This window comes from Mesocricetus auratus, unplaced genomic scaffold, assembly GCF_017639785.1.
Source record: "Mesocricetus auratus isolate SY011 unplaced genomic scaffold, BCM_Maur_2.0 Super-Scaffold_100021, whole genome shotgun sequence".
NCBI lineage: Eukaryota > Metazoa > Chordata > Mammalia > Rodentia > Cricetidae > Mesocricetus > Mesocricetus auratus.
In genome coordinates this window covers 8,989,389-9,006,085 of record NW_024429202.1, presented here as the reverse complement: position 1 = coordinate 9,006,085, position 16,697 = coordinate 8,989,389, and the positions used below count along the sequence as shown (strand labels likewise).

At 39.1% G+C, this 16,697-nt stretch overlaps 1 protein-coding gene across 4 annotated transcripts in view; it reads left to right on the top strand.

Annotated features, from left to right (window-relative positions):
- Positions 1 to 16,697, top strand: part of Supt3h (SPT3 homolog, SAGA and STAGA complex component) — a 342,544-nt gene that overhangs the window by 264,351 nt on the left and 61,496 nt on the right. For all 4 annotated transcript variants that reach the window (XM_040729632.1, XM_005072308.4, XM_040729633.1 and 1 more), the window contains exons 10-11: positions 3,237 to 3,404; positions 11,360 to 11,470. In XM_040729632.1, coding sequence (XP_040585566.1) covers positions 3,237 to 3,404; positions 11,360 to 11,470 — 279 coding nt within the window. The remainder of the gene's footprint in view (positions 1 to 3,236; positions 3,405 to 11,359; positions 11,471 to 16,697) is intronic.

The following is a 16,697-nucleotide window of genomic DNA, read 5'->3' as shown; positions in this document are numbered from 1 at the left end:
ATCATTTACTGACTTATCTCAACAATAATTTACATTGACATTTATCCTCAGTTTGAACACTGGCACTCTTTTCTGATGGGGTTTTGCTGCTAGGACCTTTTCTGTGGGGACTGGGAAGTCTCTGCGTGTGTAACCTTTTGCAACACTTTCAGTCTCTAAAATGCTCTCTACCAGTACAATGTGCCTGAAAGCCATAGAGGAAGCAGAGTATGCTGAATACATTTGTCAGTATTTGAGTTTCTTAATAACACCAGCAGCAGTATCATATCATTCACTCCAAAAGCCATAGTGAGGAAAGACGCAGACTAGGCTCACATCTGCATGTGTACATACAAAGTGAGTTTAGATCAAGTTGTATGGAACATATAACCTGAATACACATCTACTTCCTGTTACTATCCATGGATGAGAATGGTACCACAAAGCACTTCGAAGATACAAATGTGATTTGCTTTATGCCAAGGACATATGAATGTCTGAAAAAAAAACTATAAATCCCTTTCTGGGTACACATTTTTAGTACAATGTTGGGTTGTTCAGAGACCCCTGAAGTCATTGTATTAGTCTGTTCTATTACTCACCATGGGCCCCAAGTTGTGTATACTTCATTACAATGCTTAGGACCTGTACTGTGAATCTGCCCATATAGCATCTTAGTAACAAGCCACAAGTCAACTCAACTTCTTTTCGTAGTCCTTGGAGAATCAGATTGGCTCGAAATCCAAGTAGGGATTGAAATGTTTATGCCCATTAAAAAGGTCATACATCATTATCAGTCACCATGCTTTAAAACTTCCTAAAGCTTACTTAGTTGATTAAACACTCTTTATTTTCTTTATGTTTCAAACTCCAATTATGATGTCAAAGAGCGCCCTTTGCAATGTCTTTGATGCTTTATAAGTATGTGTATAGTGTGCTTTCCATTAACATCAGACAAATTTGTTGTAACATTTCTAATTGAGGAAATTTACTGTGAACATAACAACCTAGTTTTCCCTCAGAATTCAAGTGATTGCTTGAAAGTCTCAGAAAACACCCCCAACAACCCCATCCCTCTTTCTTGATTCTCCAGGGTGGCCGAGCCACCCTGGGCAACTACTCAACAACCACAGGCGCTTTTCCCAGCTAAAAAGCAGTTGAAAAAAATGTCTTATGTGTACTGGGTTTCCTGGGCAATCTGGGAGGTGGGAGCATGAGTCTCAGAGAGCATCCTGACAGACTTTCAGTGTCAGCCTCAAGCTTTTTCCTGGCCTGACATCCACCCACCCTCCCCTGTGACTGGTAGTCAAAGTAGACATTCATAGAGACTGTCTCCCTTCCTGTCCTTTATTATCGGATAAAACACAGAGATAATTCCATGCTAAGGCAGAATTCTCACTCATCAGCATTGCAAATCAGCAGCCAACATGAAGGATTATGCCAAATATGGACCAGAGGGGGCATCTGGAGAATGATAGTAGCTGGGTTAAGGGAGATTGAATGATTTGTAAAACAAACAAGCAAATCCGTGAACAAGCTAGTGTATTATACTGACTTCCAAATGAGCCACCTAGAGAATTAAAATAAATAAATCTCATGTGTGCGAATGCGTGTGGACATCCAAATGTTGAAGGTATGGAGACTGGTGAGCAAGAGCCCTGTGGGCCTCAGAGGCAGCAGAAGAACAATTGTGCAAGGGATGGAAGTGGGTAACTCGATGAAACTAAAAACTCATTAAAGAGAACTAACAGGAAGTTCCATTTAAAAGAGTTTTAAAGCCTGGGCTTATATGTTGTTACAGACTACTGAGAATTATCAAAGAGTTATCAGGATCTCAGCTGAAGGATGATAAATTAAAGAGATGTCTTTAGAAGATCCTGCCATTGGTGCCAATGCATTGTAATCAGTCTCCAGGTTGATTGGGTTCATCTTACCTGAGGGGGGCACCATCCTTAAATACTAACCACAGCAGGAACTGAGCTGGCTCCTGATGTTAGACCAGCAGATGTAATGGCAATGCTAATAGTTACATTTTCTAGATCTTTTGTCAGCATATGGTTTACACATGTGGGAGTATGATCCCTTGGAGCTACACAGATAGTCTGAAATAATTTTTTAAAAATCTAAAATCTGAAACAAAACTGATCTTAAGCATTTTGGGCAAAGGATACTCAACCAAAATTAGCTTTACTGTTTCTTGTTTGGTGATGTCTCCAGACAGTCTGATCAAGGAAATACCATTGAGACCAGTACCAGAATTTCAGCAAAGGGTCTGCTGCAAAATCTATCATTTCTTGTACTGTATTATAAAGAATAGTTGATCTATGGAGTGCATGGTTAGTATGATTAATAGAATGAGGAAAAGATGGATAAGACTATATAGGAAAATGGCTTAGAGAGCTTTAATACCTGTAAATTTCTTAGAAGCCAGTATTGTTATATGACAAGAAAGATTTCCTCTAACGTTTAGGCACCACCCTGTTGGGAGCACAGAGGTCCTTGAATTCACAAATAAGCACTAGGGAAACCAGGAATGCTGAACACTCAATGTTCTCTCTTTAAAGGAAGAGATGTACAACCTGTTTTCTTCCCAGAAGGCTACAAGTGGTTAATAGCCTAGGCGTTCTCTGTGCTATCTGTATGGCCAGGCCATACCTGGCCACCCAGGCATTTATCTGCCGTTGCAATAACCTCTGTTTCCTAACACCATCCTATAGGATGCCATTTACCCAGTGAACATGGATAGAGGCAGTTAAGAAGGGGATTTTTGTCTGTGATAACTGTCTTAAAAAAGCTAGAGTAACTGAGCATGGAAATAAAGTTCTTCAAATATTTGAGATGAAATAAATAGCGGGCTTATAGTCCAAATAAATAAAGGAGCAATATTTAGGAAGGAGAGAGGACATTGTATGGAAGGACTCAGTGATCCTAAATGAAGATTTTGAGCTATGGGGAAAATGCTGGTAGCCATTGACACACAATGTCTAAAACCATCCAGTTTGGGGAGATTTTAGAGATTCCCTTGAAGACTTGTAAACTTAAAATACAGGCAAAAATTCCATGGTATCCAACAAAGTTAACAGATTTTTTTAGAAGCAGTGGTTACAAAGTTTTTGTCTGAATAATTAGATTAAAAATTATGATGGAACAGATAAGAAAAATTTAAACTATAAATAGTATTAATTGCAAAAGACAGCAAAGATAATGTATTGCTAGGAGGTCTGGTCAGTTCATTTCAAAGCCATGTGTCTGTGCAGGGGTCCTGTTTGAAGTCCTGCCCAGACTCTCCTGAGAACACACCACCTCCTACACCAACAGCTCCCTCTTCTGGATCACAGCATTCTGGGAGAGCCACATCGGGATCCCTGGGGAATGGGAGTACAGGACAAGACTCTACTAAAAGCAAGCAGAGAAAGAGGAAAAAGGTTGGTGGATTTCGTTGTAGTTGTTGTTTGTTTTTGTGCTTTGGTTTTGTTTTTTTCCTTTCCTTTTTGATAGAGAGTGGAGAGAAATAATTTTGGTTTTTGGCTTTTTTTTAAGAGATATGAAAGTGTGTGTGTGTGTGTGTGTGTGTGTGTGTGTGTGTGTGTTTCTCACAGCTCATAGCTTAAGCAACCAGTTTATAGGTGCCCACAGTCAATGCCATCTAGTCAGACTTGAAACAACTTTTGTGGAACCTGGGAGAATGTGGCCCATAAATGGGGTGGAATTTATGAAGTCTCATGCACCAGGCAACTCTATTCAAAGCATCAGACACTCTGTACCTGAGGGCTAAGAGGAGACACACGAGTAAAGTATACAATCACAAGGGCGGGCTGCATGCGGTGGGCAAGCCACACATGGCAACGTGGTTTTCCATAAAGGCGTGTAAACAATCAATATGGCCAGCTGTAATGTAACCTGAAGAACTCACTCAATCCACTACACTTGGGAGGGGCACAGACGCATAATCCAGGAGCAGTTTGATGTTTTTAAAGAAATCGAGGTCCCAAGACTCTTGGATTCTTGGAGTTTTCTTACAAGCACTCAGAAATATATACACACATCCCCCTTCTTGGACAGTGTTCCAACAGTAGGCATAAACAAGATACTAATACTTTTCTCTTAAACAGGAAGAGAATTCTAGTGTGAACACTATACCTACAATCTTAATTGGCATGCACTTGCCAGTCTATAAATACAGTTGACATTTTACTATGCCAATATTTATTATATCCATCTGATCATCCCTTTACTCGTCCTGCAGTTCCTCTGTCTCTTCCCCTCCCTCTCTTAGCCTCCCCCCATCTCTCTCTGCCTGCTGTTATCACTGGCTTTACTTTAGCCGATCTAATGAATGTTCACTGGTGAGGAATTTTATATACAGGGAGAAGGTAGTACCAATCTGTAGGAGTTCTGTATGCATCCTAGGTAAAGGCCTGTTGCCTCATGCTGCTTCACAATCACTTTCTCACTGTTTGGGACTTACCTGTTGATGGGCTTAGTGGTATCCTTTTAGAGCCAGGGTTTAACTTTATAGCCCATACTGGCCTCATAATCCTCCTGCCTCAGCCTCTCAGGTGCTGAAATGACAGGTGTGCACCACTACACCTTCCCCTTAGTGTGTTTTAATGAACGTGAGTTGGATTTTGGATGAAGTCTGGTTCACCCTTTGCCTGCTTCCAGGTCATGATGGTACTCTCATTTCCTTCTGTGGGCTTTCCGGTTTTAGTTTTACGCGTAGTCCTATCAGTGTGAGCGAAGTACAAGCTGAGGCCACATTCATGGCTTCTTTTTTAATGATGCATATGTGGGTTTTGAGCACATGTATGTCTGTGTGTCACATGCATGCAGTGTCCTCCAAGGCCAGAAGAGTGTCCCTAACAACTGGAATTACAGACCTTTGTGAGCTGCCATGTGGGTGCTGAGAATCCAACCTAGAAGAGCACCTAGTGCTCTAACTACTGGGTAATCTCTCCAGTTCCAACACACTCAGTGTTTATACATGGATTTCTAGTCACTGCAGAAACATAGTAGCTTTGTCATAAGTCAGATGGCAGCATATCTAGAAGGAATTTCACTGTTTCACTGACTTATCTGTGAGGTTACAGTGTTTCCCTGGCTCGATTATTGTAGCTTTATAGTAAAGCATAAATCCAGGTAGGGTTACTTCTCAGTCTTGTTATTTCTCCATCTAATTTAACACAGATTAAAGTGCAAATTGATAGTGATGGTTTGTTTACTTTCCATTTTTCCCAAAGTATCTGTTCTTTTATTCCTGAGAGATATTTCAATATGGAATTCTAGGTTGGTAGTTTTGTTTTCAGTATTTAAGTTATGCCATTCCACTGTTTTCTGGCATCCACTGTCTTACATTTTAAATCAACATGTGTATAACCATTGTTTTCATGTGCTGCACACTTCTCTGCATACTTTCCAAAGTATGTAGACATGAGTTGTAAGTAACTTCATAATTGTGAATGTAGGAGATAATTTTTCATACTTTTTGGAAATTCTAGGATTTTTTCACTTGAATATTTAAACACTTCTTTCTTTATCTTATTAAAACTATTAAATTTGGGGTATTTCACAGTTAAGGTTTTCCACTCTATATCTGATTTCTCCTAAATCAGAAATTATCTGTACCAGAATTAGTAGTTTTCTATTCTAAAATCATTATTTCTCTCCATATATCCATACACAACTTTCTATAGTCAGCCACTTGTGTATATTGTCATTTTTTCACTAAAACTTCAGTTATGGTGGTATAATTGTACAATTCATTACACAGAAAGAATAATATATTCTCACAGGGATGTGGAACTATCAGATAAGAGAAGTAAATTTCATGACACAGTTTGTACAGCAAGTTGGCTATGGTTAAAGTTTCTTCAATAATATAAAATGTAAAAGTTACGTGATCACCAAAAATATAACAATGATAATTAATGATAGTTAAGCAACACATTTGTTTAATATATGTATATTTCACTATATTGTCTCATGTGATAAAAACATACAGTGTCATTTCAGTAAAAACAGTGGATAAAATACAAATGAAATAATTAAGCCTCCAATATATACTCCAAGCTTTGTGTACTAGAAATAAAAAAGTTGATATTTAGTCATCTCTGTGGCTTATTCATTGATTTTACTTATGTTTATTAAATGAGGTAAAATTGGAAAACTTAAAAACAGATGATGTTTAAAATGTTTGAATTTTTTGTGGCTGGGCATGGTGGCACATGCCATTAATCCCAGCACTTGGGTTGCAGAGGTAAAAGGATCTCTGTGAGTTCGAGGCCATCCTGGTCTACAGAGTTCCAGAACAGCCAGACACAGAGAAACTCGTCTCAAAAAACAAAAATAAAATAATTTAATTTTTAAATTCAGTAATTCCTTTTTGTCTTTTCCTTAATTGACTTCCAGTTTCAGTATCTGTAATTAAAGATTAACTTTTCCTAATTATATAGGACTATTATTCTCACAGTAACTAATTTCCTAAACCCCTGAGATGAGAGAATTATGCTGTGTATGTTGTACTTTGGCCTCAAATCTCAGAGTTCCTGAGACTGTCGCCTGAACAGCAGTGGGGAAAGCACTCTCGCTGCACGTGACAGATTACATGCTTGGTGCATGGTCACATGGACCCTAAGCTTTCACCATGGCTCTTTCTTTGTAAAGTTTTCAAACTTAGCATAAGATCTAATCCACCACTGTAAGTAGAGAGAGAATGAGAAACAGTTGTCTGCGATTCAAGGTCCTGAAACCCTGAGTTATTCGGAGTAGGAGGAAGACTGAGAAACAATAGGACACTCCTTACCATGGCCAGATTTTTCCATCTTAGAAGAAGAATCAGAGCAGGTATAGACATAGCTAGAGATCTAGTGTCAACAGAAGTTTCTCTATAGCAATAATTTCCATCTACCACAGTTGAGAGTTCAAACTGCTAAGAGATTTTGTGCAATGAAAACTAACCCTGAACAACAGAGAGACAAGAGTGAGTTCAGGAATGTGGAGACTTCGTCTGCTGCTTGAGCATCCAGTGTTTGGTTGGCATCAGTCCCTGGATGAAGAAACGGGACATGAAAAAAATACACAGTTGGAGTATGAATGCAGCCAAGAAGAGGAACGGACTTCACCAAATCACCGAAAGAAGGGCAACAATCAGTGCTGAGCACCGTGTCCGCTAATGTCTGCTAATGCTCTGTAGGCAACAGAACCCTATATTCTATCAAAATATGTTGATTTTACTTTTAGAAAGTTAACAATACCTAAAATGTGGCAGTAATGAGAATGGAAAAAGTGAATTGATAAATCTAACACTTCTCATGTATTTGGGGTATATACACAATTCTTGGAAACAGAGAACAAAGACCTTTGGTGTTAATTTTTCATTTTTCCTAAACAACTTTGAAGATTAGAAAATACTAGAATCACTCATCAGTTATTATTTCTAAATATGGAATATCTCTTTAATTGAACGGATTCTACTTACCTTGTTAAGGAATCAGATATGGGTATAAAGTATTTATTGAGGTGAAAAGAAATTACTAGGAATATAAACCTTTAAATTATAAATCTCTCTTCCAATGAACTCAATGGACAAACCAAGAAAATATAGACATTCCCATGGTAACTTCATTCATGTTAATGCCAGCAGTTACTAAAAAAATGGCATGGCAGATGAGTATTAACTTGGTAAAATGGAAAACTTAATGGCATTTTCACAAAAGTGTATGTATTTATCATTATTAAGGTAAAATTAGCTTCGTTTCTTAAAACAATGCATGACCCAGTGTGCTTTGTCTCCATATTTACAAGTAGCAGTCGGAAGGGCTTGAGTTGTCTCAGTGTGTAAGAGCACTGGCTAGTCTTGCAGAGGACCAGACTCAAACCTTAGCAGCACATAGCAACTGACAGCCCTCTGCTAACTCCAGTTCCAGGGGACCTGACACCCCTTTCTGGCCTCTGCTGGCATGCTTGTGATGCACAAGACATATAAGCAAGCAAAACACCTATATACATAAAATAAAAGTAAATCTTTTTTAAAACATTAATGAACACAGGTCATCTCTAATTTATTATTCTGTCATAGTCCATTCAGGCTACTAGAGTAAAATCCTATAAATTGTGCTGTTTACAAACATGAAATTTGTTTCTCACATTCCAAAGGCTAGGGAGTTCAAAGTTAAGATGCTGGCAAATTCGTTGGTTAGTGAATATATAGCATATAGTTTCATGCATAGTCATCTAACCTCACATGGGAGTAAGAGTGGGAGCTCTACCCTCATAACTGTGTCTCCTCCTAAAGCCCTTGGACATTAAGCTCTCAATGTAGGAATCTTGGGAGGACAGGGAGACCCAGGCCAGATAATCTGCTAGCTACGTCCGGGTTCCTAGGTCCTATTGGATTGTAATTACAAAGTTAAGAGGTTTGGGACAAAACCTTCTACAAAAATAATCAAATCTATTGGCTAACTTAGCAGAAGTCCTATCTTTGCCTTGAGTTAAGAAATGAAAACTAAGTGCAATTTTCAAAGAGAAAACGGTGAATTTAGGGGATTACCATAGGGGAATTGTACTTAGGAAGGACTTAGAACTTCATTTTGTACATAGGATACTGACCTTGGTGTCTACTTCTTCATTTCCTCTTGTTGAGTTCCTACAGGAAGATTTTCTCTTTAGATTCTAAATTCAGCTCACCACTTGATACATTTCCACAAATGGAGAGGATCCTGCCACCTCCTTGATGGGCATCAGCTATAAAAGCAAGTGTGTGAATCACAGAGCAAGAGAATCACACTGAAGAGGCTTTGCCACCTCTGGGGACCTGATGGTTGCATTGTATTCATATGTATTCCTTCTAGGGGTGAAATGAAATGGACTGAGAATTGAGAAAGCACGCAAAGAAACAATGTCTATCTTTACATCATTACCAAAGGGAAGGTTAAGATAACTTAATCCATGTTGATGTGGGGCACAGGAGAGGTAGAGAAAGATCCTCCATGAGTTCTGATTTGCCTTATTTCAACTCTTGTTATAACAAAATATTCAAGAGCTGGTTTTTTTATGCTTTAAGTCTTGTTAGGAATAATGTGCATGGGGGACTTTGACGGATTCCGTGGCGGGCTAGGGTGACCAAGGTGGGGGACAAAGGCGCCAGGCAGACAGAGCCTAAGTGAGAAGTTTTACTAGAAAGAGGTAAAGAGACACAGAGAGAGGACAGAAGGAAAAGTCCTGTCTGCCCCACGGGAACAGCAGAAAAGAGAGTGGATAAAGAGTGTAAGTGGGCGGAGTCTGTCTTTTAAAGGGGTCCTTTGCACCTGCATGCAGACTAGTAATAATGGAACCCTGGGCTGACCTGAGTGCATTCTGCCAGGTGAGAGGGGCAGGCCAGCATAATGCCTGAATCCTTACAAGTCTTCCTTTTAGGTTCAGCTTAGATAATTAGCAAATATTCCTGTTTGGTAGGAATTTTCATTGTTTGGATCATTTGTAGATAAAGTGTATTTTCAAAGTCCAGGGAAGAATATAATGAAAAGTAAGTCTTTCTCTGACTCTTGTCTTCTTGCCTGCCACTGAGCATGCGTGAGAGCCCTTTAGGATATTCACTGAACCCTCACAGAGACCGTCCATGTTTAAATGGATAAACAACACTTGTTTCAGAGTTTTGTTTGTGGAGACAGGGTTTCTCTGTGTATCCCTGGCTGTCCTGGAACTCACTCTGTAGACCAGTCTGGCCTGGAACTAAAATTCCTCCTGAGTGCTGGGATTAAAGGTGTAAGAAGTGTACCACCACCTCCTAGCTCAGTCTCTTTTCAATAAACGGTAACACAGTGCTGAGTGATTGAATACTTTGTTGTTTTTTCACATAACATATCTTAGGAATCACACTATAAGAGTCATTCCAGAAAGGCCCATAATGGGTGCCATCTTTTCTGTTTCTTTGAATGACTGCATCATACTGAATTTGCCTAGTCTTACTGGTAAGCATTTTGTTGTCAATCCAAATAGCAGTGAATTGGCTGTTCATGTGTATGTTTATACGTATTAGTTTGTACTCTTGAAATGTATCATTAGGAAAATTCTTCAAGGTAAAATTGCTGAGTCAGGGAGGCTGTGTTTTTTCATTTTGGTGAGATTGTTTCAAACTGTAAGCCACAGAAGTTCTACATACAGAATTATATTCCCTGTGAGTCATCATGATGTCAGACCTGTGAGAATTATCAGAAAAATTGCAGTAATCGTAGGCTCTGGAAAGCAAACGACACTAACTGGGTGACTGTGCATGGGTTCTAGAACACAATTACAATAGTGTGTAGACTGAATAGTTCTTTCTCTTAATTCTGTACAGTTAATGAGGTGACATCTGGTGCCTACTGTGCTTTCTGTTGGCTTATCATGTTGAGTATGTGGTGTTCCCATTTTTGAACCTTAAATGATAATCTGACCCCAGTGTAACATTATGGCCTGTCGCTATAATTCTAAGTGCCCTATACATTTCAATTCATTTATTTTCACAGCCAGCCTGTGGAGTATTTAGAATTATTACCCTAATTTATAGATGGGGGAAAAAAGATATCTGAGGCCCAGAGATATTGACAGAGCTGGTAACAGATGGACTCCAAACTGGACCCAAGGTCTCTGGGCCCAAGGCTGAACTTGCAGACCTGACTAGGACAGTTCACTGCCTTTTACTGCACTCACAATTCAAGAGCATCTTAATTGTTTGAAGTTGTATCACACACATACATTCATAAAACATACATATAGATTCCTGAGTCTGTATTCACACTCTCATTGCACAAAATCATTCTTGTCTTTTTGTGATTTCAAACATGCCTTTCATACATGAGATAAAATATGGTTTTATTTTACTTTATACCAAGGACACCTAAAATATTAAGAATCGAATTAAATGGTTGTCTATGACAGTCCCCAATATGACAAATATATGACCATTTTACATTTTTTCATTTTAAATTCATGACTCAACTCATTTCAAAAATAAGCCCAAGAATCTCCCAAGAAACATTTATAGTAATAAATGTTTAAACTTTTTTTTTGAAAAGAGCTTCCTGTGGGTCTTTCAACAAGGCCCGTGACATTTTTTCGCTGGCACACAAGTGGCTGAGCACTCCTACCTGACATGCAGGCTTGGGTGAAATATTGAAGGCATAAAAACTGCATTTGGTGGGTCTGCTTGGACGGGGTCATGGAAAAGTCATCTTTGATTTGTTAATGGAACTTTCTTTTTAGATGTTGTATATGGCGGCAGTGATGTGCATCCTAAGGGAAAAATGGCCCATTTTATAAAGGTTTATTTTCATATTTTATACACTGGAGTTCTGTTGTGTGTTTTTGATTTAGTAACAATTTATGTGTTTTTCTGTCCCAGAGTACTGCGGCCTGTGGTGCTGAGGCTCACAGCGATGCCATCCAGCCCTGCCACATCAGAGAAGCCATTCGACGCTACGGCCACAAGATTGGCCCTCTTTCTCCATTCACAGTACGTAATAACAGAGTTATAAAAAGTTATATTTATAATCTGAAAGAATCTTGATTTTCAAGTGGTCAAATGAAGAAGCGATGGAATTGTTGAAAGCAATTTGTGGGGGCTGTAATTTTGTTGTATAAAAGTAGCATAATTCTCTTGGGAAATAAAAGTTAGTCATTTTTGTCTCTTTTTGGAAGGGCAATTTTTTTCTACAAAATATTATTTTCTTTCAATTGCATATTAAGCTTTAAGCTGGAGCTTATAGTTTCTATTTTTTCAAAGCTTAAGTTTACAAAACTTTTTGTCAAATTATATGTATCCAAATGTTGCTAGAAGCGTTTTGTATTTAGAGTTGGTTAGGCTGGCACAGCCACTTCTATCAGACGTCCTTCTCCTAAACATACTTTGAGTTGGAAGAAGAAGAAATGATTTCTGTTCTGGCTTTGAACGGGGCTCAACTGCAGACAGACTTTCACATCTTTAAATAATTTGAAAGCTTAAAATCAGGGCTTGTTTTTAATGGAGAATTGAAGACTTGATATTTCAGCAGCCTTAAGAGTGAGTGAGTGAGTGAGTGTGTGTGCGAGTTCTAGTTGAATGCTCACCTTATAGCCCTCGCCCATATCTTTTATTTATGTTAATGGAAGGTTCTCCAACTCCCTCTGCTTCCAACAAATAGGGTTTAACCTCCAGAAAGGAGGCTCAATTTGTGTAAACAAGGGATAGTAAAACTTATTTTTGTAGAAACTTTCATATTGACTGTGCAGTGCAGAATATGCATGACAATATCTGATTAATAAATAAATGAATACATACTAAGTAAGACAGCATACACTTCTACCTGAGTACAACTTACTAGCTTTTAGTCTCGGGGAATTTTCTTCTTAATTATATCATGTCCTTTTTTTTTTTTTTCCTTGTGTCTAAAGATCTTAATTCTGTATTACCAGAGTTACATGAATCCCCAATGTGGCAGCAAGATACATTTAGAAATGTCTCTTGAAATCTTTTTGTAACATTGACCATCAGTTTGGTATTTAAAACCTGTCCTATATTTGTTGATTGATTGATTGATGTTGAGGATTAAACTGAGGACCTCAAACGCATGCTAAGCATACATCCAGTCACTGAGCCAGAACATTATTTGAATAGTGCTGATTAGAGTCACACTGTCAATCTCTGAATACTTTTCAGGTCACATAGTGAGAAAAAAAATCAAGTGTCTTTTTTAAACAGGGATAGTTTAAGCAATGAGCCAAAAGGAAGACAAACCTCCAAAATGTGGAGTTACTGGAAGTAACAATTTAAAAATCAAATCAGCTAGAAAGAACCACCCTCTGCTAAGAGATTGAAAATACAAAAGTATCAAGTGCATAGGTAACAGCTAAGAAATGCCTGGTGAGGGGAGAGAAAAGAGATTGCCATATGCCAAAGGAGCAAAGGCACCTCACAGGCAGCGTGAGGACGCAGGGTTGTGAGACGCATCCTGAAATAGTACCTGAGACTCACGAACAAAACGTAAAAAAGAAAGACCTACCTAATGCTAAGGGAACTCATGACTCTTGCAGGCCATCAAAGGCGGTAGGACTGCTTCATTCATGGAGCTCTCTGTCAATACATGAGGTAGTCGCTGGAGGATCCTCTCAGTTGGTGACGAAATGACTTGTGTGAGTTGGTGACCTTAGGAAAGTGGGTGGGTAGCACTACTGAGAGCTCACGGAAGCCCTGGCAGAGAGAACAGCTCTCATTCTTACTGTCTGACCTTACACCGGTCACTTCATTTCCTCTAAATCTCAGTGTTCTAATCTACAAGGTGGAGCGCCCGGACGTTGCTGTTCTGAGGATTAGATCTGACAGTTCTCTCAGATCTGGGTGGAATGCCTTTCTCCCCTTAGCCATTCTACTCTTTTATTGCAGAACGTTTTACAGATTCTCTCAGAGTAATCCAAAACTGAACAAAATATTGACGATAGTACGTTTCTGATTCAACTGTTTGACCCAGAGAATAATTTGACCTAGTAAATTATAAAGCTGAAATTTCATTTTCTCTCACCCAATTCAGAATGAAAATCAATGATATTAAAAACAGTATATTTATTTGGAGAGCATTTCATTTTAAGCCAGTTTTATATGATAAATGTGCTACATGTTAATTATTTTTTTGAGAATCAGTAGGGGATATATATGTAATATATGTGCATATTACATATATGTATTATCCCTTTTTCAGTTAATAATGATTAAGAACTCGCAGAAAATTTATTGAGGAAAAATTGACTTTCCATAAAAATTCAAATATCTAAGTTTCTACCCAACTTCTCCTTAGTACTTCTCCTTACTTTATATTTGTAAAATATTTGAATATTTAGAAGTAATTAAACATTAAATTCAGACAAATCTAATAACCTTAGATATTGTTATTATTCATTTGTGTAAAATTCTAAGTCAAAATAGTCAAAGAAGGGCTGGGGAGATGGCTCAGTTAATAAAGTACACATCATGCAAGCAAAAAGGCCTGAATCTAATCTCTAGCACCCACATGAAAAATCTGAGTGTATTGGCAGACACCCATAATCTAGTGATAGGGAGACACAGGCAAGAGATAGAGCTGGCCGGCCAGCCAGTATAGCTGAGTCTGCAAACTTCAGGCTCAGTGAGAAAGAGACCCTGTCTTCACATAGAAGACAAGGAGCAATAGAGAAAGATGTCTGAAATTAACCTCTGGGCTCTGCACATACCTACACACCTGCACATGTGCACATGTATGGTCATGAACACAGACACACATAAAATAGCCCAGTGTCGCATACCATGTAACTTTTCCTTTAAAGTTCAATGTGAGAAAACAGGGATTTTCCATCCCTATTACCCTAGTATAGATATCTCTCAATAACTAACGATACTATACTATACTGTCCCAAGAACCCTCTAATACATACATATTCATAGGGGGGTGTGTGTGTGTGTGTGTGTGTGTGTGTGTGTGTGTAAGCGTGCAGCTGTCCCAGATTGAGCTAGCAACATCATGCACTTGCTGGATATCTTAGGGTGTCTTAGAATATACTGAAAAGCCTCTCTTAGGCCCACATTCTCAGGCTCTAACTAGCTTTAAGAAGTCTTGATTCTGCCTCAGCATTTAAGATAGCTAGAACGACTTACTTCTAGGGATGCACTTGGTTATTTAGCTTAATAACCATGCTTATGTGTGGAATTTTATCCTCTCCTACTCTAGCTCCATAGAAAGTTACCTGATCCTGTGCAAGCTCGGGGAGTTAATGTATTTTTCTACTTGAATATCAGCAGAAGCTAAAACAGATGTAGGCATTGCACATGGGATTATGTCATCACACTCAGTGAACAGTTTCTCTGGCTTTCAAAATTGCAGGGCTGGTTTTATATGAACCATTATCAGTCTCTCCCACTGTGAACTGTGCTTGAGCTTGAGGCTAGGTGACCATGAGCTATGTGGAAGAAAATCACCTCAGCCCCTTCATGGACTCTAGGACTCAGTCTATGGCTTTCTAGAGGCTAAGCCCCTATGCCTAACCTCCTGGGTGCTGCAGCTTCAAGGCTGTATATGAGAGTGTCACTACTGCAACAGGTAAAATACCATAGTAGGTAGTCACAGTGGACCTTACAGAGCTAAGTGTCTGCATCTCTTGTATCCAGAGCTTTCCACCTTGGACTACTCTGTGCAGCAATTAGAAGTGCGTGTGGAAGGATGGCTACAGTGTTTGTATCCATAGCCTATAAATAGGGCTCCATTTAAGGAGGTAGTTTTTTTTTCATTTTAAAAGGTAGATTTATATATTATAATTATACCATAAAACTATCCCTGATCACATGACTCATACAAAATGGAGTAGGTGTGCCCAGCATTGACCATTGGGCCATTCTTTAGAGTGTGGGTAGTACAGTAGACTTTTCAGGTGAGTCTTTCTGGGGTTCTCCCTGGGATGGACTTGGTGGAGGTCTTTGCTGTCTGTGAATTTCCTTCTCTGCTCTGATAGGGGCTGTGTGTGAAGGTCCCAGATCATGGGTTACTATTCTGTCATCTTCACCATTATGTAGATAACTTCATCGCTTACCCTTTTCTTCTACTCTGAAAAGCATAACAGCGTGATTCTGTGTTGCCAAATGGATCTGGGGCTCCATAAATCTGTTCCCTTAGTATCTTCAGCAAAACTTCAGGAGGAAGAGTGAGCTCTTACTCCATGTGGTCTGTGCAGCAGTGTCTCACCTGGTGAAGCCAAGGAATTTGTCAGCAGGAATTGTCCCAGGCCCACTTGAAGCTTTCTAGTATTATCAGAAGCTGATGTTTTTCTCTGACATCCACGGTGATAGCTTTTTCTTGACCTTTATTTCATGGTAATAGTCAGCATCTCAAATTAATTTAATCAGTTGCCCAATGTGAGTATCTGGGCTACTTTGAAGGGTGTGTGTGTGTGTGAGAGAGAGAGAGAGACAGAAAGAGAGAGAGAGAGAGAGAGACCCTCAGCAATAGAACATTTAGGGCAGCAAAAAAGTGATGAGCATTCAAACCCAGTGTAGGAAACCTCTAGGAACACTCCACAGAATGCTAAAATTATCAACAAAGTAACTTGAAAGAATGAAACTAAGTTTTTTCCATTCTAGTGTTACATGCTTTACTCAACAAGTATGAATCATTAAACCATTATTTAACTTACTGATATAGTTGCACTGTTACTTTTACAACATAAATAACTGTTGTAAAAGGGAATTTACAATTTCCAAAACCAAAACTGATACTTACTCTTATTGTGCCCAACATATATTTAAGTTCATATGCAAGGTAAGAAAAATGTGCAGAAAAAAAAGCATGCCTAGTTTTCCAGTTTTCCTGGCTGGTGGTGTAATTATGATTTGATTTAAACCAAATCCCTAGGCTGTGTATGTACGAATTGAACATTCCACCGCCACATGCTCTCTCTTCTTGACCTCAAGCTGTGCGAAGAGAAAGTTCAGAGCCCATATGTCAGTCAGATGTGAAGTCTCTCCCTGGCACCTGGGCAGGCTTTCCTACTGCTTGGAGTCACTTGCTGTTCTGGGCATGAGCCCAGGCTGTGGAGTAGGCTCCAGATCTAGAAGGATTTTCACTGATTACTTGGCAGAGGTCATGAGGGAGCCAGGTGTCAGGCTCTGAATTTGCCCAGGTGCATTCAGGGTAATAGTTGGGCCCTGCCACCCGGTGAAGTACTAGGGAGGCAGGTTTTGAGTC